This window comes from Mesoplodon densirostris, chromosome 2 (assembly GCF_025265405.1).
Source record: "Mesoplodon densirostris isolate mMesDen1 chromosome 2, mMesDen1 primary haplotype, whole genome shotgun sequence".
Taxonomy (NCBI): Eukaryota; Metazoa; Chordata; class Mammalia; order Artiodactyla; family Ziphiidae; genus Mesoplodon; species Mesoplodon densirostris.
In genome coordinates, this window is record NC_082662.1 from 115,365,336 (window position 1) to 115,388,753 (window position 23,418).

The window sequence follows — 23,418 nt, forward strand, 5'->3', positions numbered from 1 at the left end:
CACCTGGTAAGTGTCAGAGCCAAAACTAGAACTCAAGTCTGTCTGATTTCAAGACATGGGCTCTTTCCTACTGCCCCACATACGTCTAGAACCTGAAGCTGTCTGAGTCAGAAAAAGGCCCGGGTCACAGAGGCTGGAAATGGGGCTGGAGGCCGAGAGCAGGAAGGGGAGGGATCCCCCTGGAGGGTTAGTCTAGGCCTTCACACACCAGTGTACATGCACCTCAGTCCCAGAAATTCCCTTGAAGCAGCCCTCACAGCAACTCTTGGCCCAGAATGGGGGTGTGTGGGAGGTTTTTCTGTGGGGTCCAGACCTGTGCAGAAGGGAATCCCACTTTTCAGTCCCTTCTGTTAGTGCCTCAGCCTAAAAGTAGCGGAAACATGTCCAACTTATTTGAGGTGAGTGGAATTCTCAGAGAAGGGCTCCTCGAAGACCATAAGGGCCATTTGGCTCAGGCCTCATTGTCACACAGGGCCTCAAATGTAGGCTTCTGAAGTTATCTCCAAGTGTGGTTTCATTCAGTCACACTGTCACTCTCCCACAGAAAAGAAAGAAGGAATTTACAGTACAAATGATTTAACTTTTACTGTGGAATTTTCAAATATATACAAAAGTAGAAAGAATCCTACAATGACTCTGATAGGCCCATTATCATAGAACTTTACATTATAAAGTAGGGCCTGCAGTTCCCTGTGAAGGGAAACATTTCTAAAATTCCTGTAATGACCTTGCGACTAGCATGATTATATTGTATCATAATTTTGTCTTAAAGTGTTAATTTGTCAAGTGTACACATTTCAAACATGTCTCAGTTTTTCTTCATTTTGAAGTGCATCTGGAACCTCAGTAGACAGAAGGGACCTGGACTTCTCTCCACCTTTCAGCGGATCTGTCTCCCAGGGGAGTGGTTGCTGAGAACTGTGGGCCCAGGTAGAAGAGTTCGAAGGAAGGAGGCCCACCCCAAGCCCCCAGGGATGCGGAGGCTGGGGTAGGAATAGCTGGCTCTTCGCGGCAGGGGGCGGGGACGGGGTGGGGGTGAGGGCAGCTCTAAAGCCTGCTTCCTGTCCCAGGGCAGGCAGTTCACACTTTGCCCTCCACCACAGGTAATGCAATGCCTAATTCTAGGGCCAACTAGGGGGCTTCTCTCTCTGCCAGGGCGGGAGCTCAACCAGATAGCATTTATAGTGCAATCTCTGGTGGCCAGCTTGCTCTAGGCCCTGAGGGGGTAGGGAGGTGGGATTTGGGAGCATGATCTTGGCCTTGCCCCTGGAGGAACTTCCAGCCTGCTGGGAGGGAGGAAAAGAAATGTACTTGAGGTGAAGCAATTAAGTGCCACCAACTGTGCCCACACAAGGGTTCTGGCTATTGTTTGCTTAGGAGATGGCTCTGTGAGTAACCCTAAGTCAAGGAGGAGAGTGCGCACAGCAGGCCAGTCCAGAGGTCCCTGAGGGCAGGGCCTCCAGCTTCCCATTCGTACGGTTCCCATAGCGCTCAGCGCTGGCTCAAGCTCACAGTGAGCTTCAATACTTGCTTTTGACTGAAACTTTTCCCTTTGTATCTGTCTCTGTGTCTCTCAGCATCTCTGTCTCTACCAATCTCTGGCTTCTCTTGTTTCCCAACATCCTTCCCGAGCCCCTGGGGAGCAGAGCTGGGGGGCCGGGCAGTGGGAACGGGACAGCGTCCTGTTCTCACCAAGGACAATAAGGTCCGGAAAGGGCTGGAGCCAAGGCCTGGCGTAGACTCCCCCTCCCTGTCTGCCCTGCCCCCCCCCACCTTCTGGCATGCCCTAAATGCCAGGCATCCCCTCATGTCAGTGCCAGCCCGAGAGGAGTCCAGCCTCTGCCCAGGCAGGGGAGCCCCCTCATCTCACCTTCCCACCACCCTCTTTTTAGGTGGCATCACCTTCTGCCCCAAGAAGTGCACCTCTGGGTCAGGAGCCCTCTCCCGCCAGCACCCCCCCAACTAGCATCCAAGGCCCCCTCCCGCTGTATTATTTACTCCTGTTTCCGGAGCAAGCAGCGGGCGCTGGCGAGTGTCAGGGCCACGTGTGAGGGAGCAGAAGGAAGCACCTGGCTTCCCTCTGGCCTCCAGGGGCAGACCGCCCGTCTCTCCCCTAGGCCTCTAGCCTCCGGGGTGGTACAGAGACCCAGGCATCCCGGGGCCAAGAGGTTAGCACCTTTGCCCTTCCCACCTTCGGGTCTCCAGAAGCCATGATGGTCTGACGCCCCCTTACTTTTTTTTTTTTTTTTTTTTTTTTGCGGTACGCGGGCCTCTCACTGTTGTGGCCTCTCCTGTTGCGGAGCACAGGCTCCGGACGCGCAGGCTCAGCGGCCATGGCTCACGGGCCCAGCCGCTCCGCGGCATGTGGGATCCTCCCGGACCGGGGCACGAACCCGCGTTCCCTGCATTGGCAGGCGGACTCCCAAAGACTGCGCCACCAGGGAAGCCCCAACCCCCTTACTTAATGATGGTGTCTGGTGTCTGGGATACCCTTCCCAGGGTTAACTGGTAGGTCAGGTGGAGGCAGCCGGCAGCTAGGCACCCCAGGGATAGGCTGGGTGGAGAGCTGAGGTCGGCGCCAACCTGCCTGGTAAAGGCACCCATTCCCTGAGCAAGGTGTCATTATTCCTGGCCACATACTGTCGCTGATGCCTATGTAGTGGGTGGCAGCAGGTGCCCAGATCCCTTGACATTGTCCTGGCACCTGCTCGGGCTCTCCCCTGTCCTCCCCTAACCTGGCCCCACCCAAGCTCTTATCTTGGAAGGCATGGTGCCCTGAGGTGGCCAGATCCCCCAGCTGTATCTATGCTCACCTGAGCTGGGACCTGGCCCTCTGCCCACTGCTCCCGTTCCAGGTCAGGAGAAAGTCTAGGTTTGACAAAGCGAGACCTAGAACTAACCCAGCCTCCCCGGAGGTCCAGGACCCATTTTGGACAACCTTTCCCCTCCCCAAGGGTCCCAAATACGGTAACGCCCCAACCATCACCAGGTAAGTTGGAGCCTAGAGCTACCATTTCCCCCTCAGGAAGGCTCTGGTCTCCACTGAACTCTCTTTGCCTCCATTCCTAGACTGGAGGAGCAAGAAGACTTGATTCAGGCTTCAGCCCTTCCCAATGGGCCAGTCTTTCGGGTCCTCCAAGAGTTGGCTTCCACCGGAGAGACTCAGCAGCAATCCTCCCAGCCCTCAGGGCCAACAGGCAGGGAAGTGTTGCGAGTCTCCTGGAGAAAGATGTGAGCTTGTGGCGCCCTCTGCAGGCAATGTGGGTAAACTGCATAGCACTCCCTCAGCTTAGGCATAGAGGAGAAAGGGTCCGGGAGTCCGGCTACAAATGTGGGTTTGGAGGGGGGGCCTCTAATCCTTGACCAGAACTCCTTTGACTCACTTCTTCATCTTCACGGGGTCTCATTCCCAAACTCAGCCACATCCCATGTATAGGATTTTCTGTTCTAGGAGGACAGGTTCTTTCATTCAACCAACCCACCAGTCCTCACTGCCCATTATCAGGCACTGTGGAGAATACAAAGCTGACCAAGGCACGGTAAGCACCCTAAAGCCCACACCACCCAGCAAGAGGGACGGTGCCTAGGTGCCCCAAAGGACAGACACTCTGGACAGAGAGGCACTCCTCATGGCAGAGCATGGACAGAGCAGGACCTGAGAAGTCACATCCCTCACTTCCATTAAGGCTGGCTCCAAGGTTGGTGGCCTTGTTCCTATCATTTTATGTATTCAACACTTTGCTAAAACTTAGGAAGTTTCTTAATTCCTTGGCTATGAGACAGAGGAGAAAAATGAAGGCACAGACCAAAGAGGATAGGGACAGTGATCAACCTGGGAGTCTTTCTAAACACGGGCATACATCCATGCTGAAGAACAGATGGGTCCAGGAGGGCAACATCAGTAGGGAACTCCCACCTGCAGACTTGGAGCAGAAGGGGCAGGGGGCTCATTTGCTCAGGGTGGGGAGCTAGAGTAACAAAGCCCTCACAGGTTAAATGGAACTCCACGGGGAGGTACAGGGGTGAGGGGCCTTTCCCTCCCTTACTCCTCTGTTCCAAGATCTATTCCAGTTCCGATGGGCAGGCATTCCTGCATTGTAGTCTTTACCCCTTTTCCCAAAGGGCAAGATTGCCGATCATTCATGCACTTTTCTTCCATGAGACTCTTACACAAGTATGTGCCACTCCAGTGCCTGGCAAAGTACCTGGCACTGATGGCACTCAATAAATATTTGGTAAAAATGAACCCTGGAGGAAGGAAACCCCACCATCCCCAAGGTCTGAAAACAGCAAGTACCCATCTGCCCCAACATTCTGCACACCCATGCAGCCATGGGCAGGAGAGGCCCACAGCATATCACAGCTTACAGAGCTACAAAGAATCAACTTTATTAAACATTTAGGGTCAGTTTCTCTTTTTGCCCTTGCCCGTAACCTTGGCTGGTGTGAGGACTGGAGCTGTTGCCTGGTACAGAGTGGAAGAGATCTTGTTGATGTAGTACAGACCAACCATGGAGAAGATGAAGCTACAGGGTGAAGGAGAAAGGTCATGGTATCAGTGGGCATGCTGCCAGCCTGGTGCCTCCTAGAGCAGACAGATACCAGCATGAGGGAAAGAATCCAGGATCAGGTTTAGAAAAATGGGGAAGGGGACAGAGGGAGAACAGAGTGGGAGGGACATATGGGGAAGTCTGGAACCATCACAGGAGGACCGGGTGCCAAAGGACAGGATGCTACACCCCTTACTCAGCTGTCAGGCACTTACCAGGTGGTGACACAGACTCGGTGGATGAGGCCAGATGCAAAGAGAGCCAACAGGAGGCAGAGGAGAACTGGGGAAGCAAGAGAGGACGAGGAGGGTGGTCAGAATGGAAACACCAGGCATTCATATGTGGAGTCTAGAAGAAATCTGGGGTCCTCTGAATCTTGGGGGAACTGCTTGGAGGGGAAGGGCATGACAACAGCAGGAGGACCTCAGATGGCCTTATTGATGCCCAGAACACGGAGGTAGGAGATGCATGCTCATCACCAGCTCTGCCCCAAATATCACTTAACTTTCCTATCCTGGCTTCCCTCCAATAAAAAGGAAAAGGAAAGGTGACAGCAGAATCTGAAGGGCAAGGCTTGCTCCCATTTGAGGAAGAGGGTCAAGGCCTTTCCAACAGAAGCCAGCCAATGGGGATCAATTCATTAACCTGGCTGGCTAGTTATGCAAGTGGAGGGCCTCAGTTCCTGGACATAAGTTGGAGAGCAGTGTCTGGGTACACACACCCATGGGGGCAGAAAAGGGTCTCAAGACATCTAGAGTAGGACTAGAGAGAAGGTGGGAGGGCAGATAGCAAGGGCAATCCCACCTGACCAGCTGGGGAGGGCAGGGCAGATGAAAAGGGCCAAATAGCTTGCCCCACTACAAAGGTTTCTTTCAGAAGCAAATGAAGACAACACACTTAGAAATAAAATCTAACAGAAGTTCTGAAGCCGCTGTATGAAAGGACCTCCGGAAGCCTAGGTGGAAAGAGCAAAACATGAGGACAAAGAAACGAGGGCCACAGTGACAGGTCTTTGTTCTACCAGGTGAAGGCTTCACAAGAGATGGCATCTGCTGTCCATTTGGGGCATGTGGCATCCCTTAGGCGATCTGGCCTTGACGCCTAATTGGCTTTACGAACTTAAGTCTCCATAAATAACTGAATCATCAATTCTTGATTAGAACCGTTTCAAAAGGAAAACAATCTGACAGTTACTCTAATTTGGTCAGGATTCCTACTGACAAAGAAAGCTGGTGTACCTAATACTTAGGCTCTTCACAATCATCTCAAACAGAATTCACTAATATTGGGTCAATTTCACCTCGGAACCCCTCAACTGATTTGGCCCTTCTTCTTCTTTTTCTGGTGGAAACAAAGAACATCCCTTCTTGGATGTATTCATTACAGGCCCAAACCTGCCTGTTCCCCTCAAACCTTCCCTGGGAACTGGCCAGGAAATAACTGAGTTTCTTGCTTTCAGAGGCCCTCTCTTCTAGCTCCAGTTCCGGGAGCTAGATAAAGTGCTGCATCCAAAAGCATCATCTGTCTCCAGACAGTCTTAATACACATATTTTTTCCTCCTAAAAAACCTTTACTGACTAAGCACCTGGAAATTCAGTACCGTGTTGGGGGAGGTTACTGGAGAGGGTTCAAATACTCAACCCCCAATTTTCACTTACTCTCAGGGAAGATCTTTGCTTGGAATCCTTTGCCAAAGACAAGATTCTCCAGATTATTGAAGGCCTGGGTTGAGGGAGTTAAGGAGTAGGACAAGCAATGGGGGCAGAGATGTGCGGCTAATGGGAAGGGTACAAGCCTGCGTGGCCCACCACCCTTCCTACCCTCAAACACCTCTGCCCGCTCCCCCGCAAAAAGGATACAGTGAGAGAGAAGACGAAAAGGCCGGAACCAAGCAGGCCGCCCTGGATGGTGAGCCACTCGGTGGAGGCCAGCTGGCGGCTGTACATCTGCATCCCAGCGAAGAGCAGCAGGGACAGGAGGGAGGAGAGCGCCAGCGAGGTGCCTGTACCCACCACTGGAGTGGAGAAGAGACGCAGAGTCAGGCCCAGCCCTCCCTCCAGGAGCCGCAGGCAGATTCGGCAGGTCCGGGAACTCGAGGGCCCAGCCACCTGCAAGCACTCCCGGTACTGCAGCCACCCTCCCCAACTCCCCACACCCCGCGGCAACCCCCAAGAATTCCTCGGTCCCGGACGCCCCGAACCCTCCGGCCCCGTGGAAATGCCCGTCGTCTGGAACCCAGGACACGTCAGCTCTGCGGGGAGAGGACCGCGAAAGCTGATCCGCCCAAATCCGACCCCCTCCTAGTCCGCCCGGTGGGGGACCCCGCTGGTCCTGTTACCCATCATGCCCTGCCCTCGGGTCCAATCCGCGCCTCTGTACAAGAGGAGAGCCGAACCGGGCACGGTTGGCTGTGCGCATGCGTCAGCCCCCAACGCGGACTTGCTTCTCCCCCACGTATTCCTCTTTCTCCCTCTCGGCGCCTGAATGCAGCGCCCTCTCCCTGCAGGGAGGAAATATTGCGTCCAAGAGCGTCCTTGGCCACCACCCTCGTCCCCCGCCCTTCCCCGCACCCAGAGCATCTGCTGCCTCTCAGTGCAAGCTGCACTTAACTCTTCAAGTCACTGTGCCCATGGACTATAGCCTCTAGACCACTTCTGTCTTCTTTGTCAATTATGTCAGCTTTAGTACCTGTTCCTCAAGACCACCTGCCCCATGATCATTGCCTTGATATCTCCCCTGGACTCTTGCCCAAACCAAAATCTAGTCCTTCCATTCTGGAGCCCATCTTTCTCTGAAATTATCCTTCTGCTTTATATGAGTAAGATTAGAAGCCAATGAAGAATTCGAACATAAGAAATGGCTACCCCTCAAATACGATTCCATGTTACCCAGCCAACCCCACCCCACCCCCCGACCCGACAGCCTTCTGAGAACCACGTGGGAAAAACTATTTCCCACCTCCTACCTCGACCAGCGCCGCTCGAGGCTGGTCCCTGGAGCATGCGCAGTGACATCTCACCCCCACCCCTCCCCACATCCCCACCGGGCTCCTGCATTAAGCCCGGGGTTCGCAGCCGCAGCCGGGATCGGGCACACGGGGGCGGGCGGGCATGGTAGGGCCATGGCTGAGGGTGAGGATATGCAGGCCTTCACTTCCATCATGGATGCACTGGTCCGCATCAGTGTGAGTTAAGGTGGGGTCGAGGGGAAGGGGAGGGGGAGTATAGGGGTCCCGGGCAAGCCGGGACCTCGAACAGGTGGGGGTCCCGCAAGATGCTGGGATGTAGACAGGGGGCGGGTGATGGCAGAAAGGACTGGGAGGGTCGGGATGCAGGTATGAGAGGGTAATCCCGGGGACAGCCGGGAGGTGAATGCCGTGAAGGCGTCCATCTGCTGGGGTGTGAGGAACATGTAGCTACCCGGACGCAGCGGGTGGCTTGGGGTAGCCTCCAGCCGTGCACCGGGGCTGGGGCTGCAGGGCAACGGGGCTATGCTATGAGGAGGGGGCGTGAGTGAGCTTGGATATTTTCCAAGAAAACTGAGGACAGGTGGGGGGCGAGGAAAGGGCCGCCCCACGGTGCAGTTCCCAATTTGAGCCCCTCTGCAAGACCCCACCCGACTGCACCCCCACTCAGGGCTGCCTCTGAGCCTTCGGTTGGCATGGCAACCCGGGCCCGGCTCTCCCAGGGGCGGTGCCAGCCCTGCTCCCCCCAACCACTTCCTTCCCCCTCCCTCCGTGTCCCTCCCTCCTTTGTGTCAGCTGCGCCCCTGACCGGGATGGCTGCGAAGAGAGGGACCAAGGTGAGGTGTGGGGGTGGGGCATAGCTTGAGGACCCCCGCCACCAAAAAAGGGAGGGGTACTTCCGGTGGGGAGGGGGCAAGTAGGCGGGGCGCTCCTTTCCCCCTTGCTTGGGGAGGGGGTTGCGGCAGGCCGGGTTACCCCGGGGAAGGGAGCTGGAGGGCCGGATGGTGGGGGGCAAAAGGGAATGGGTTAGGAGGAGCCGGATGGGTTAGTGATGGGGAATGGAGCCGAGGGCGGCTGCAGTCTGGAGCCGCGGCAGGAGGACAGACTGGGTGAGCAGGAGGATGGAGAGAGCCTGGCTTTAGGGAGGAGTCACGCGGGGGAGGGGGGGGCAGGGGAGTGCCAGAGAAGGGGGCGGGGGTCCGCACCGAGCTGCTGAATGGGCTGTATCCTTGAGAGATGTGCCTGGGGCCAGCGGCCCGGAGATGGGGGGATAGGGGCAAAGGCCAGGTGAGAGGGGCTGCAGGTCCGGCTGGGACTGGGACAGTGAAGGGGGTGGGGCTTGAGGCTGGGGCGACCCGAGCTCCAACCATCCCTCCTCCTCAGGTCTGTAGCTCTGCAGGAGTGAAACAGAAGCAAGAGACAGGGAGCTGAGAAGGCCTGTGAACCAGGCCAAGGCTTGTGCTGGGGAAAATCCATAGCTTGTCTGGTCCCTTGTACTTGTCTTGTCCACTCCTGAGACCCTTTAGGTCTTTAAGGGGCAGATGAGGGGCTGCTGAGATATGCCCAGGTGTCCAAGCTCTGATCCAACCTCCTGGCCCCTCCACAGACGAGCATGAAGAACATGGAGAAGGAACTGCTGTGTCCAGTGTGTCAAGAGATGTACAAGCAGCCACTGGTGCTGCCCTGTACCCACAATGTATGCCAGGCCTGTGCCCGGGATGTGCTGGGCCAGCAGGGCTACGTAGGCCATGGTGGCGATCCCAGCTCTGAGCCCACCTCTCCTGCCTCCACCCCTTCTACCCGAAGTCCCCGCCTCTCCCGCAGAACTCTCCCCAAGCCAGATCGCTTGGACCGACTGCTTAAGTCAGGTGGGGCTGGCACCTGTGGGGTGGGGGTGGGGATGCTGGGATGTCCATCAGGAAGATGGAAGGGGTCCATCACTGGCCAAGGGCATTTGTCTGTTTTTCAGGGGGTGGAGATACTGCCCATCCAGGCTCTAATGAGAGCTGCACTCTGGCACAATAGAAATTAATGTTTTAATTGAAAAGACTTCCCCTGCTCTGAGCCAGCTATAATTTTCACCTCCCTACTTCCCGGCCCATCCACAGGCTTTGGGACATACCCCGGGCGGAAGCGAGGCGCTCTGCACCCTCAGGTGATCACGTTTCCGTGCCCAGCCTGCCAGGGCGATGTGGAGCTGGGGGAGCGGGGCTTGGCGGGGCTGTTCCGGAACCTGACCCTGGAGCGTGTGGTGGAGCGGTACCGCCAGAGTGTGAGTGTGGGTGGCGCCATCCTGTGCCAGCTGTGCAAGCCCCCGCCACTAGAGGCCACCAAGGGCTGCACTGAGTGCCGCGCCACCTTCTGCAATGAATGCTTCAAGCTCTTCCACCCCTGGGGCACCCAGAAGGCCCAACATGAGCCCACCCTGCCCACCCTCTCCTTCCGCCCCAAGGTGAGCCAGCCCTTGCAGGGCCTGGGAAGGGAGGGGCATGGTGGTGCTGGGTGGGGGGGCATGCCCAGCACTGTGGGCTTCCAAAAGGGGATGGCCAGGGAGCTGCCATTGCCGAGCTCCTTTTTCTGTAACAAAAAGGCACTGGACAAATCTTTGAATGTCTTTGAGCCTCCATCTCATCTGCTGAATGAGGATTATAATATCTGCCCTGCAATATCTGTGCTTGCAGTGTTGTTGAAAGGATCACTGAGATAATGTTTGTGAAGGTTATTTATACACTAAAACGGTCTGTTATGCATTCATTCATTGAACAAATATTTATCAAGCACCTATGTGCCTGGTGCTATTCTAGGCATTGGGGGTACAGCAGTAAACAAGATTGCCAAGGCTAATTATTAAGCACAAGGCTAAATTTACCATCATTATTGTTATTACCACACATTTCTGTGAGGTAAGTGAAGGGAGAAGCAAGGCTAATGCCTGGAGCTTGCAGGAAAGGCTCTCCTTGATGCCAGGGTGTACCACCAGGTGGCACCATGGAGCACCACCAGCTAAACTCCTCTCCACCCACATTGGGCCAGCAGAGGGAGGGCACCAAACTGCTCTGTGGTAGGTCAGCACCCTTACACACACCACTGGCTGACTGTCTCATTGCTCTTTCTGTCCCTAGGGCCTGATGTGCCCAGATCACAAAGAAGAGGTGACCCACTACTGCAAGACATGCCAACGACTGGTATGCCAACTTTGCCGTGTGCGACGCACCCACAGTGGCCACAAGATCACACCTGTGCTCAGTGCCTACCAGGCCCTCAAGGTGAGGACCCCGCCTCACTCTACCCCAGTGCTGAGCCACACTCTCACCCTCTCACACCTCCTCTGAACTGCTGGCTTCTTTGGAGCCGGGTGTGATGCCCACCTCTTTCTTCCCCCTCAGGACAAGCTGACAAAGAGCCTGACATACATCCTGGGAAACCAGGACACAGTACAGACCCAGATCTGTGAGCTGGAGGAGACCGTGAGGCACACTGAGGTGAGGGAGGGCATGGAGATGGGCCCTGGGCCCTGCCTGGGAGTGGGAGCAGGAAGGGGGTGTGGCTTCGCACAGCCCAATCACCTGGTTGCAAGCTCAGGAAGCCCATTTAGGGTCCATGGATGTGTCGAGGTTCTGGTTAAACCAGGTCATCAGGAATAACAGTGCCCCAGGCCAGGTGGTACCCAAGGCTGCAGTGGAGACAGGGTGTCTATCACCCAGGAGAGGAAGAGCTTGAAAAGCCCCAGGGATGGAGCTCAGATGCCCTCAGGCTCAGCTGCCTGCTGAGGATGTTGCACATCCCTGGACCAAGGAGGGTGAGGTGATGGCTCTGATACCTTTTGCCAGATTGCTTGAATCAGCTGATATGGGAATGGGCGATAAGGATGGCACAGATGCTGAAAGATGTTAGTACAGTGCAGGTGGACATTAGTGTAGTCATGGCCTCTTATCTGGGGGAGTCCTTAAGGGATCAGGATTGATTATGGTGTGGGCATCCAGCAAGGTTAGCACAAATGGTCAGGAGTTGAGCCCATCTGGGTGTACAGGAGCCTTTGGAGCCATGAACCTGGCCCTATTAGAATGGGTAGGTAGGATTTCCCCAGATCCTTTGTGATCCCAGCCATGGCGTGTGGTGCCCCAGGAGTCTGGTGCAGGTGCTGCCTTCAAGAAGAAGATAGTAAGTGTTGCTCTCTGGGCAGGTGAGTGGTCAGCAGGCCAAGGAGGAGGTGTCCCAGCTGGTGCGGGGGCTGGGGGCTGTGCTGGAGGAGAGGCGGGCATCCCTGCTTCAGGCCATTGAGGAGTGCCAGCAGGAGCGGCTGGCCCGTCTCAGCGCCCAGATCCAGGAGCACCGGAGCCTGCTGGATGGCTCAGGTCTGGTGGGCTACGCTCAGGAGGTTCTTAAGGAAACAGACCAGCCTTGCTTTGTGCAAGCAGCCAAACAGCTGCACAACAGGTACTCAGGGGCATGGCACAGGGGCATGGGCTCCTGCGGGGTAGGGGCAGTCGTGGGTGTAGCCCATGTATAAGGCAATGTCGAGAGTACTGCCCGATGGAGAGCTGGGTCCTGAGGATTTTCACCAGGCCACACTGATATCAGTTTGCCCGAATGGACAGGGAAGAAGGCCCCCAGCAGATACCAAGGCTCTAGGGGCAGGCAAGGCAGAATCAAGGGGAAAGGTGGCTGCCCAGATGGCAGTGCCTGACCCTGGCCTGTCCCCGTCCCAGGATTGCCCGAGCTACGGAGGCCCTCCAGATGTTCCGGCCAGCTGCCAGCTCCTCCTTCCGCCACTGCCAGCTGGACGTGGGGCGTGAGATGAAGCTGCTGACAGAGCTTAACTTCCTGCGAGGTGAGGAGATGGCCAGGCCCCGTGCCCGATTAGAGCCTTCCTCCCTTCCTCCCCAGCAGCGGGCCCGGGGGGCAGCGCCCGCCGGGGAACTCCCCAGCCTCCTGCCTGGCCTGGCCAGCCGCCCTGCCCACCTAGCCCACCCCACCCAAGCACACCGTCCCACCGCGCTCAGCGCCGCTTCTCCCTCTCTTTGTTTGTAGGCTGTGGCCACCGCGGACTCTGCTCCGGAGCACCCCAGGCAAGTCAGCGGCCCTGCCCCAGGGGTCCTGCCCCCCACCAGGCCCCCTGCCCTGCCCTGCCACTCCCACACAGCCCAGCTACCCACTCATGGCTTCCTTCTCTTTCCTGCCCTGACCAGACCCCATCCCCACCTTCCTCTCCCCTGACCAGTGCCCTCTGTCTTTCATGCCTTCCTTTCTTAATCTTTGCCTTTCTGACCTTTTGTCCTTGTGACCTTTGCCCTCTAGACTTTCCTTCTCTTCCCCCTGACTTTGTCCCCTGCCATCAAGCTTTTGCTTGCCCTCTGTTGTCCCCTATTTTCTGTCTTGCTAACTCTTGCATCTATCTCCTCCCACTCAGTTCCCTCCTTCCTGTTCAGTGCCCTCTTGCCTGGGCTTCAGTGGCCGTTGCCTGCCTTTCCCTGGGGCTCCTCTTTATTCATAGAATAAAAAGGGTCATAGAAAGAAGGGACACCATGTGATCTCATACCCCCATTTGACAGAGGAGGAAACTGAGGCCCAGAAATGGGACGTGACTGGCCTAAGGCCAGAGCAAAGGAGTGGCAGACCAGGACTGGCATCAGGCCTCCTGTCTCTCCTTCTCCCGTGGGCTCTGCCCTGCCCATTCCTGCCCAGGGCCCAGACAGGTGTCTTCTCCAGATCCCTCTCACTCACACTCACCCCCCCGGCTCCCGCTGCTTTCCCTTTTCCTGCTCACCCTCCATGCCAGGCCCGCGGCCAGGCCCTGACTGACCCCCGCTGTCTCTTCCAACAGTGCCCGAGGCTCCGGTCATTGACACCCAGCGCACCTTTGCCTACGACCAGATCTTCCTGTGCTGGCGGCTGCCCCCCCACTCACCACCTGCCTGGCACTACACCATTGAGTTCCGGCGCACGGATGTGCCGGCCCAGCCGGGCCCCACCCGCTGGCAGCGGCGGGAAGAGGTGAGGGGCACCAGCGCCCTGCTTGAGAACCCTGACACAGGCTCTGTGTATGTGCTGCGTGTCCGTGGCTGCAACAAGGCTGGCTACGGCGAGTACAGTGAAGATGTGCACCTGCACACACCCCCAGCGCCCGGTGAGTGGGCACAGGGTACACTTGGGACCCAGGCACTGACAGCTGGTGCTGGGTGGGCCCCGGGGAGATGGCATAACACAGTGCGTCACTCTCAATAGCTCTGAAGCGAGACTGCCTGAGTTCAAATCCCAGCTCTGCCTCTTGCCAGCTGTGTGGCTTTACACGAGTTATTCACCCTCCCTGAACTTCAAGTTCCTCTTCTGTAGGGATAGTAACAATACTTATCTCATAAGGTTGTTGTGAGAATTAAGTGAGATGATAACGTGTAAGGGCTTAGCTGAGTTTTTGGCTCAGGGTAAGGGCTCAATAAATGTTGGTAAAATGACTCTCCAGAAAACAGTGGGGACTCCGGGGTGTAGGCATAATAGAGAAGCATCACCACCCAAGTAGGGGGCAGAAGAATTAGGGGTTAAGTATAAGAGCCAGGTAAGAGCACCAGAGTGCGGGCTGGAAAATACAGGTGGATGGTGGTGGGATGTCACCAGGTGGAATGGACAGCAGTGGGGACCCTCCATGGTGCAGCCATGGGAAGGGGATGGGAGGCAGCACAGCGAGTCAGCTGGGTCTGGGAGACTGATTTCTGTGCCCACTAGTCATCACTAAAACTCTTCCTGTGGCCCCATGCCCACTTGGGATGGGATGCCCCTTCTTTTTTCCTATGCTCCCCATTCCAGTTCTCCAGGCCCTGTTCCCCAGAGCCCCCTGCCCATCCCTTGGCAACTCGTTCCATGTTCTGAAATCTCCCAGTGTCTCGTGTTAACACCTCAAGGTCCCCCCCACTGCCAGTGTTTGTCCCTGAAGCCCTTCCTTCTGTCTCAACCCTCCCCAACTCCAGTCCTGCACTTCTTCCTCGACGGCCGCTGGGGCACAAGCCGAGAGCGGCTGGCCATCAGCAAGGACCAGCGAGCGGTACGGAGTGTTCCAGGGCTGCCCCTGCTGCTGGCTGCTGAGCGGCTACTGACGGGCTGCCACCTGAGTGTGGATGTGGTCCTGGGCGATGTGGCTGTGACCCAGGGCCGCAGCTACTGGGCCTGCGCCGTAGACCCAGCCTCCTACTTGGTGAAGGTGGGCGTCGGGCTGGAGAGCAAGCTTCAGGAAAGCTTCCAGGGTGCCCCCGATGTGATCAGCCCCAGGTCAGGCCTCTCTGGAAGGGTTGGGGGTTTGGGGACCTGGGTGGGGGAGCTGGGGACAGGGTGGGGGTATGCAAGGGGAGGACACACTTGCTGGGATGGAGCTGGGAGGAGATTAGGAGGAAGTAATAAGAGCCAGGCTGTGGGGGTGGCTGTGGTCTGGAGAAATGTGAGCTCAGTGAAAGAGCTTTGTGGACTAATATTCGGAGTGGCTGGGGAAAGGGACAATAGTAAAGGGAGCCATCTCCACTTCCCTCCATCTGTCACTCAGGCTAAAACACCATCTCTCCAAGTCTCCGTGTCCTTTCTCCCTAACACCCCATTTCCAACATCCTTTCTCCACAAAGCCTTTTCCCTCCAGTACCTCCTTCACCCACATCTTTTCTCAACATCCTAAAATTCTTCCCTCCAACTTTCCATCTCCATATTGTCTCATCCACAACATCCTGTTTAACACCCACCCACACATACTTTTCTCCCTGACCCCTTCCTCCCCAGCACTCTATCCCCCAGTACCCCATTTCTTTAAAATGCCTTCTTTTCGACACCAGTTCCCTCTTAACCCTATGGTCCCCAAAACCCTGCATCCCTCTAACATCCTTCATCTAAGGCACTGATCTGCCTTCATCTCTCTCCCAACATCCACCTTCCCAGCTTCCTTTCTCTGTTCTCCCCCTCTCCCCCAGTACCTTAGTCACTAACTCCTCATCCTTCCAAGATTCTCTAACCCTCAAAATGCTCTCTCAGCATGATATCCCAGCACCATTTCCTCACCACCTTCCTGTGTTGGAAGCTCTGCATTTCTTCAGTGTGCTTTAGCAATACCCTGTCTTTCTTCTCCTCCCCCCACCTCTCTGGCCAACGTGCTTTCCTTTCAACACCACTTTCCTACCAAACCAAACTCCCAGCCCTATATTCTAACCCCTGTCTCTTCAACATGTTTTCTTCTCAATGTCCAGAATCAATTCTTTTTTTTTTCTATTTATTTTTTAATTTTTTTAATTTTTGGCTGCGTTGGGTCTTCACTGCTGCGCGGGCTTTCTCTAGTTGCGTCGAGCTGAGGGCTATTCTTCGTTGCAGTGCGCGGGCCTTCTCACTGCGGTGGCTTCTGTTGCGGAGCACGGGATCTAGGCGGCGCAGGCTTCAGTAGTTGTGGCGCACGGGCTTAGTTGCTCCGCGGCATGTGGGATCCTCCCAGACCAGGGCTCGAACCCGTGTCCCCTGCATTGGCAGGCAGATTCTTAACCACTGTGCCACCAAGGAAGCACCCCAGATGAATCCTTTGAACCACTTACTCCCCAACATTCCATCCTTCCAACATCTCAGCCCTCTGGTACTCCCTCCCCCACACACTCCACCCCCCAACGTCCTCCTACCCAACGCCCACCCCTGCAGGTACGACCCGGACAGTGGGCATGACAGCGGTGCCGAGGATGCCACAGTGGAGGCGTCGCCACCCTTCGCTTTCCTAACCATTGGCATGGGCAAGATCCTGCTGGGGGCTGGGGCCAGCTCAAATGCAGGGCTGACAGGGAGGGATGGCCCGGCGGCCAGCTGCACAGTGCCCCTGCCGCCCCGCCTGGGCATCTGCCTGGACTACGAGCGGGGTCGGGTTTCCTTCCTGGATGCTGTGTCCTTCCGAGGGCTCCTGGAGTGCCCCCTGGACTGTTCGGGACCTGTGTGCCCTGCCTTTTGTTTCATTGGGGGTGGTGCAGTACAGCTGCAGGAGCCCGTGGGCACTAAGCCCGAGAGGAAGGTCACCATTGGGGGCTTTGCCAAGCTGGACTGACCTTTCCAGGCCTCTCCTGGGCCCTGGCCTTCCAAGCCTCCTGAAGCTGGGTTATTCCTCCCGCAGCTTCTCCCTCAAACTCTTCCTGCCATGTGGTCCTGTCCCTTCCCCTATGTCTGTGTCTTCCCAGGGCCTTCTCTTGACCAAGGGACTCTCCTCTGCTCACCTCTCTGGATGTCCCCCATTCTCTCCACTGCCTGTTAATCCAGGCTCCCACTCCCACATCTCTGCCCCATGACCTGCCCTTGGCATCTTACCCGAGTCAATGGAGACAGCCCCTTCCCCATCCCTGCCCTGTGCTCCTCCCCAGGCTGATTGGGAGGGAAGGCACCTGGAACACTGGGCATGCTCCCCAGCTCTGCCCTCTGCCCTGCCAAGCTCCCTGACCCATCCATGCTGAACTACAGCTTTGGGGCGTGCAGGCTTTTTGGCTGGACACTGCCCAGGCACTCCCTGGTGAGGGGAAAGGGACCCTATCATCCTGCTTTATTTATTTGGGTCCCTGTACCCCCAGCCGCATGCCTCTTATCCCCCTCTTCTCCCTCTTGCATGCTTTACCTGTCCTGCACCCATGCCAATGTGCCAAGTCTCCCTTGGGGAGCCAGCTGAGGTTGAGTCTCCCTACTGGGTTGGGCCTGGCAAGGCCTCTGGTGCCCGCTGTTGCCTCCCCCTGCGGTGAGCACTGCTAGGCCTATGTCAAGCAACAGCTGTTATTTTCATGGTTTATAAACAATAAACTGTGATGCCAGGCCTTCCTGTGATGTCTTTGCCTTCCCTGAGCCCATTCCTCTTAGTTTCTGTGCTGGACGTGGCAGGTGGGGCGGGGTGGGGGGCGCGGGGATCGAGGGTTCCCTGCTATAACTCAGAGCAGGGGTGCACGGTGGATCTGGCGCCTGAGGGAAGGAGGTCCCCAAGCCCGTCGCTTCCCCGCCTTCTGCCACACCTGTACCCAGCCCAGGCCCGAGCCGATCGTGGCCGCCAGGGGGCGCCTCACTCCGGTGGCTGTTTGCGTCAGCCCCGCGATGGGGCGTCCGGGCGGCGGCGCCAGGCTCTGCGGGAATGCGATTGAGGGGGCGGGCCCCGTGCCTGGGCCCAAAGGGATCAGGGAACCAGAACGATTTCCCCATTCCCCGGATGCTGGGTAGCCGACTCCAGAGCCAGAGGCGGGCGGGGCGGCCAGGGAGGGGCCCGGGCCCGGTGCCAGCCCCCGGATATGACATGGAGCTTATCGTGGCCCTGTTGACTCTGCAGCTGTTATCGCCGCCCGAGGACTTACTTCACACCCGGACAGCTAAGAATAGAGCCGCCTGGGGGCACCGTGCCAAGGGGAGAGGAGGGCGCGGGAGTGAAACCCAGGCCGGGGGAAAGGGGAAAGCTACGGGCGTGCGTGCGGGCGGAGCCGGGTCACGCTGGCCGATGGAGCCGCCGGGTTTCATTTCCTCCTTCCTCCTGAGCCGCCAGCCATGCAGGAGAGGTGACAGAGGTGACTTGAGTTCTTCCACCAAGCACTCCTGCGCCCCAATGTCACCTACTTCTCAAGTGAACCCCGCTCCTTCTGGCCTTCTTTCCTCCCTCTCCTTTCCCAAGGCCTCTTCCAGACGCCCTCACACACATTTTGACCGCCCCTGTATCAGCAGGTCACAGAAGACAGATCAGAAGTTGGCGGTTGGGCTTCCCTGGTGGCGCAGTGGTTGAGAGTCCGCCTGCCGATGCAGGGGACACGGGTTCGTGCCCCGGTCCGGGAAGATCCCACATGCCGCGGAGCGGCTGGGTCCGTGAGCCATGGCCGCTGAGCCTGCGCGTCCGGAGCCTGTGCTCCGCAATGGGAGAGGCCACAACAGTGAGAGGCCCGCGTACCGCAAAAAAAAAAAAAAAAAAAAAAAAGTTGGCGGTCAGCGCAGAGGAGGCCCGAGTTTTATTCAGCCATGTTCAGGTTCCCACTCCCATCTCCCACCTGTCCGGGCCAGTCCTCCTGGGAGCCACTGCCTCAGGCTTGTCCCCAGGGGCTCAGATGGGCTTCGCCAGGGCTAAGATGGGTTAGGGGACTTGGTGGGGCCTGTGAGGGAGGCAGCCCACCTGAACGCCCAGCTCACCAGCCCAGAGCAGAGTTGGGGGCAAGGCGGGGGCTGCAGCAGTGAAGAAACCCAGGGAGGCAGTCGGAGCTGGCTGGTTCAGCAGGCAACGTGCCCCTACAGGTTGGCGGAAGTGGCTGCCAGGTTCGCGTAAGAGAGAGTGCTGCCACCGTTGCCTGCAGAAACCTAGGTAGGGGGAGAAGGGATCCAGGGTGAGGGGCAGAAGCTTTCCTGGGAGAAGCTTCCTCCCCAAGGCCCCTGGATGGCACCCCGTGGCTGGGGTGAATGGTCCAGGCGCCTGACTAGCTCTCAAAGGGTTAATTTGGAGAGAGCACCTGCTGGTCACCACCGGCAGCCAGGTGACTGTAAACAGGGCCACTCCTCCTCCTCCTCCTCCTCCTCCTCCTCCTCCTCCTCCTCGAGCTCCCCTTCCCTCCCTCCCCTCGGCTCTTATCAGCTCCCCCTGCTTTCCCCTTCTGCCCCTTTTTCCCTCCATTCTCTGCTCCTCCAGCCCAAGGAGGTGTGCGTTTGTCTGTAAAACTGGAAGAAGGAAGTCCCCAGGGGGAGGAAAAATGGGGTCAAGAAAAGGAAACTCCTCTCCCCTCCCCCACTTGGAGTGGCTTTCCAGCCCCAGGTGGCCAAGTAATTATTTACTAGGTCCTGGAGGGAAAGGAAGAAAGAGGGAGGAGGGGTCTGTGCTTCTCCGGAGATTCCCAAGAACCTCCCCCTCACCTGGCACCCAGGCTTACCTGGCTTGGTGAGACTTCTTCCCCAATTCAGAGACCCCCTCCTCCCCACTAGTCTGTCTCAGTCTACCCTCCATTCTTAGGAGACAAGCTGGGGCACAGGTGCTCCTCCCATGAAGGGCTCCCCTGGGCGCAGTGCCCCACTCATTTCACCTCTGGGCATCCCAGTGAACAGCCCTGGCACCAGTTCAGCAGAGCAGTGAATGCTCTTCCGGGAGTGCTGGTAGTGGGGGCACCCCCTACTGAGGTCCCCCTTCTTCCATGGTCTCTTCCCAAGGCCTTTCCCCCAGAACTCGCCTGACCTCCAACCCCAGCCTTGTCAGGCCCTCACTGCCTACTGTCACTCTCACCTCTTCTAAGTTCTTTGGGCTTTCCCAGCACCCTTTCAGAACCCCTGCCAGCCAAAGCCTCTGCCTCCTTCCGCCATCCTCACCTCCTCAAAGGGGCTCCGTTTGGTACTGCCAGGGGGCACATAGCACCCATGGGTGTGGTAGGTGGGGTACTCGCTCATAGGATGGTAGGCATCTCGGGTTGGAAAGAGGTCCAGCTGCCCATAGTTTGTTTGTCTGCACTGACACACAACCTGGGGAGATAGGAGGTAATGGGGGGCATGGGGGTTCCTTCTAGCAGAGGGACTATGGTCAGGGCTGGGGACTGAGCACTTACCAGGGCAATGAGATAAATGATGGCCAGGGCAACCAGAACACAGGCCAGTACCAGCAGGGCAATGCCCCAGCCAGGCACCCCAGACCCAGACTGGGCAGAGGAAGGAAATGATGCATCACGCACTAAAAGGAAAAGCAGCGGTCAGAGCACTCTCTCAAAGGAGGTGACCCTCCCCTTATTAGTGCCAAGAGGAAAAGCAAGAATCCAGATGCTGGAGAGAGAGAAGGTCCCGGGCAGTGTGGTGTTGGCTGGCAGCTGGGGAAGTGGTCTCACCACTAACTCCACTGATGGTCAGGTTATATTTGACTGCTGCTGCTTCAAGCTGACCAAGCTGTCTCTCCACGTTGTGGGCAGTGGTACCCTCTTGGAAGACCAAAGTTAATTTTATCAACACAGATCCTGGCCTGGTCAGAGAGAAACAGGCAACTCAGCCATGGGTCCCAGCTTCTGGGTCAGCACACCACCCATGCCCCGCAACCACAAGCACACCAGCCCCTCCCACAGTCAAGACAACATCCACCCATCCCACATAGAGTCCACACCCAGAACTGTACCTGAACTCGATGTCTGAGAGGCCCAGAAAATCCTCTTGTTTATAAGTCTGCACAAACTGGGGTGAGAGGGAAAGGACTAAGTTTTGATGCAAGGTCTTCAAAGAGTTCTGAAGGCTGCTTCAGGGGAGCACGGTGGAGGAAAGGCAGCTACTCACCAATACAGAAATGCTTCTCTGCAGCTTCTGGTAGTAGCTGGTGCTGGGATTTTCCAGGGAAGAGTTAAACTGGAGGTTCGTAATGCGAAAAGACAGGAAGAACAGGGAGATCCTAATAGGCAACTGCTGAGAAGTCTTATGATTGGAGGAGGTGGGAGGTACTATGCTCTGGATAGTGCTGCTGGCAATTGTCCCGGTAGTGTGGCTGGCAGAAATGGTGGGAGTATAAGAGCTGGGAACTGTGGTTGGAGTGCCCTTGCTGGCTTGGGTCATGGTAACCTTAGAAGAGGTGCCCTCGTGTGCTGTAATAACTGATCTTGAGGCAGGACTGGTGGCCCGGGGTGAGGTGCCATCGTGGACCGCAGAGGCAGCCGAGCCTGAGGCAGGGCTGGTGCTCGGAGGTGAGGGGCCACTGGTGGCCCAGGGTGAGGTGCCATCGTGGACCGGAGAGGCAGCCGAGCCTGAGGCAGGGCTGGTGCTCGGAGGTGAGGGGCCACTGGTGGCCCAGGGTGAGGTGCCATCGTCGACCGGAGAGGCAGCCGAGCCTGAGGCAGGGCTGGTGCTCGGAGGTGAGGGGCCACTGGTGGCCCGGGGTGAGGTGCCATCGTGGACCGCAGAGGCAGCCGAGCCTGAGGCAGGGCTGGTGCTCAGAGGTGAGGGGCCACTGGTGGCCCGGGGTGAGGTGCCATCGTGGACCGGAGAGGCAGCCGAGCCTGAGGCAGGGCTGGTGCTCAGAGGTGAGGGGCCACTGGGCCTGGAGGGTGAGGTGCCATCGTGGACCGGAGAGGCAGCCGAGCCTGAGGCAGGGCTGGTGCTCGGAGGTGAGGGGCCACTGGTGGCCCGGGGTGAGGTGCCATCGTGGACCGGAGAGGCAGCCGAGCCTGAGGCAGGGCTGGTGCTCAGAGGTGAGGTGCCACCGTGGACCGCAGAGGCAGCCGAGCCTGAGGCAGGGCTGGTGCTCGGAGGTGAGGGGCCACTGGTGGCCCAGGGTGAGGTGCCATCGTGGACCGGAGAGGCAGCCGAGCCTGAGGCAGGGCTGGTGCTCGGAGGTGAGGGGCCACTGGTGGCCCGGGGTGAGGTGCCATCGTGGACCGCAGAGGCAGCCGAGCCTGAGGCAGGGCTGGTGCTCAGAGGTGAGGGGCCACTGGTGGCCCGGGGTGAGGTGCCATCGTGGACCGGAGAGGCAGCCGAGCCTGAGGCAGGGCTGGTGCTCAGAGGTGAGGGGCCACTGGGCCTGGAGGGTGAGGTGCCATCGTGGTCCGGAGAGGCAGCCGAGCCTGAGGCAGGGCTGGTGCTCGGAGGTGAGGGGCCACTGGTGGCCCGGGGTGAGGTGTCACTGTGGTCCGGAGAGGCAGCCGAGCCTGAGGCAGGGCTGGTGCTCGGAGGTGAGGGGCCACTGGTGGCCCGGGGTGAGGTGCCATCGTGGACCGGAGAGGCAGCCGAGCCTGAGGCAGGGCTGGTGCTCAGAGGTGAGGTGCCACCGTGGACCGCAGAGGCAGCCGAGCCTGAGGCAGGGCTGGTGCTCGGAGGTGAGGGGCCACTGGTGGCCCAGGGTGAGGTGCCATCGTGGACCGGAGAGGCAGCCGAGCCTGAGGCAGGGCTGGTGCTCGGAGGTGAGGCTCCACTGGGCCTGGCGGGTGAGGTGCCATCGTCGACCGGAGAGGCAGCCGAGCCTGAGGCAGAGTTTTGGTTACTCAAAGCCTGTGTACTACTGTTTGGGGGTGTATCAGAGACTGTAAGAAAGATTGTTAGTGTAGGGTTGGTGGCAGCTGTCAGAAGTTGAGGTTACAGAGTTGGGTTGGGGGACAAATCAGCACAAGGAGAAAATACATTCTCTGGCATCTGAAGAAGTAATGCCAGGAGGATTTGGGGAGTGGCCCCTAGGTCAGCCCTCCTCCTCCCTCCCTGCTGGCAGCCTCCCTCCTTCTTCCCATATCTGTCTGCTCCTGGCTTGTCGGGTTTCTCCACTCCTAAGATTTACCTCTCCTGACTCCACCCCCACCCCCTCCAGACTTCTTTTCAGGACGTTCGCCTGCCCCTGGCACCCACTCTCCTGGGGGGCTGTCTCTTCTCAGCCTGTCCTTAGCCTCACTCCTTTATTCTTTATTCTGGCACAGACTGGGCCACCCCTGTCTGCAACTTCTGCCTCTTGGATGCCATCTCCCAGGAAGCAAAACCCACAGAAAGGCTGGGAAGACCCCCTCCCCACCTTGCGCCCCTCACCTGTAAGCACTTGGAATAGCAGCAGCAGGAAGAAGAAAGGGGCCTGGATGTCCGGTGTCATGGTGTTGGCCAAGTGGTGGGGAGGGGGAAGAACAGACTCAGGCAGGCAGTGCGCATGAGGTGGAGCAGGCACAGGCGCCTGCTGCTTTATACCGGTCCCCCGCCCGCCCTAGGCTCAGCCAGAGCAGGTGACAGGTGACAAAGCTCCGCCTCCTCCCCCTTTCCCTACCTCCTACCTCTTCCTCTTCCTCTTCCTCCCCAACCATTCCTGGCCCCTCAAATAGGGTACGTGGGCTCCAATCACTCAACCCTCTGACAACCTGTTTGTTTTCCAACTGGCCTCCCCCTTTCACCAACCACTCCCTGGCTCCAGAAGGCGGTGGAGGGAGTCTGGAACCTGACCTGGGTCCCCATGGTCCTATTTTAGCCCCAGGACAACAG

At 57.8% G+C, this 23,418-nt stretch overlaps 3 protein-coding genes across 6 annotated transcripts; 1 reads left to right on the forward strand and 2 right to left on the reverse strand.

Moving 5' to 3' along the window:
* Window positions 1-4,373: 4,373 nt before the first annotated feature.
* On the reverse strand, window positions 4,374-7,050 carry KRTCAP2 (keratinocyte associated protein 2). Its single transcript, XM_060088167.1, is given in 6 exon segments — window positions 4,374-4,526; window positions 4,766-4,832; window positions 6,209-6,272; window positions 6,410-6,564; window positions 6,889-6,932; window positions 6,934-7,050. Coding segments are annotated over 6 exon segments (486 nt in total). The 5' UTR covers window positions 6,969-7,050; the 3' UTR covers window positions 4,374-4,405.
* A 599-nt stretch (window positions 7,051-7,649) lies between these two features.
* On the forward strand, window positions 7,650-17,305 carry TRIM46 (tripartite motif containing 46). Of its 3 annotated transcripts, none has more exons than XM_060090666.1 (10): window positions 7,650-7,734; window positions 9,122-9,383; window positions 9,624-9,967; window positions 10,638-10,781; window positions 10,902-10,997; window positions 11,699-11,952; window positions 12,225-12,346; window positions 13,340-13,642; window positions 14,478-14,775; window positions 16,168-17,305. In XM_060090666.1, the coding sequence occupies exons 1-10, from the start codon at window positions 7,672-7,674 to the stop codon at window positions 16,559-16,561; spliced, it is 2,280 nt and encodes a 759-aa protein (XP_059946649.1). In that variant the 5' UTR covers window positions 7,650-7,671; the 3' UTR covers window positions 16,562-17,305. The 3 variants fall into 3 exon arrangements, with proteins under 3 accessions (XP_059946649.1, XP_059946650.1, XP_059946647.1); XM_060090664.1 differs by lacking the exon at window positions 7,650-7,734 and adding an exon at window positions 8,221-8,351; XM_060090667.1 differs by lacking the exon at window positions 14,478-14,775 and having other exon boundaries at window positions 16,168-16,244.
* A 1,197-nt stretch (window positions 17,306-18,502) lies between these two features.
* MUC1 (mucin 1, cell surface associated) lies at window positions 18,503-23,077 on the reverse strand. Of its 2 annotated transcripts, XM_060088168.1 has the most exons (7): window positions 22,978-23,077; window positions 20,755-22,427; window positions 20,600-20,655; window positions 20,319-20,449; window positions 20,046-20,167; window positions 19,813-19,962; window positions 18,503-18,819 (listed from the first exon to the last, which is right to left on the reverse strand). In XM_060088168.1, exons 1-7 carry the CDS (start codon window positions 23,036-23,038, stop codon window positions 18,751-18,753), a joined length of 2,262 nt encoding a protein of 753 aa, XP_059944151.1. In that variant the 5' UTR covers window positions 23,039-23,077; the 3' UTR covers window positions 18,503-18,750. The 2 variants fall into 2 exon arrangements, with proteins under 2 accessions (XP_059944151.1, XP_059944155.1); XM_060088172.1 differs by lacking the exons at window positions 18,503-18,819; window positions 19,813-19,962; window positions 20,046-20,167 and having other exon boundaries at window positions 20,340-20,449; window positions 20,600-20,675.
* Between the last annotated feature and the right edge of the window lie 341 nt (window positions 23,078-23,418).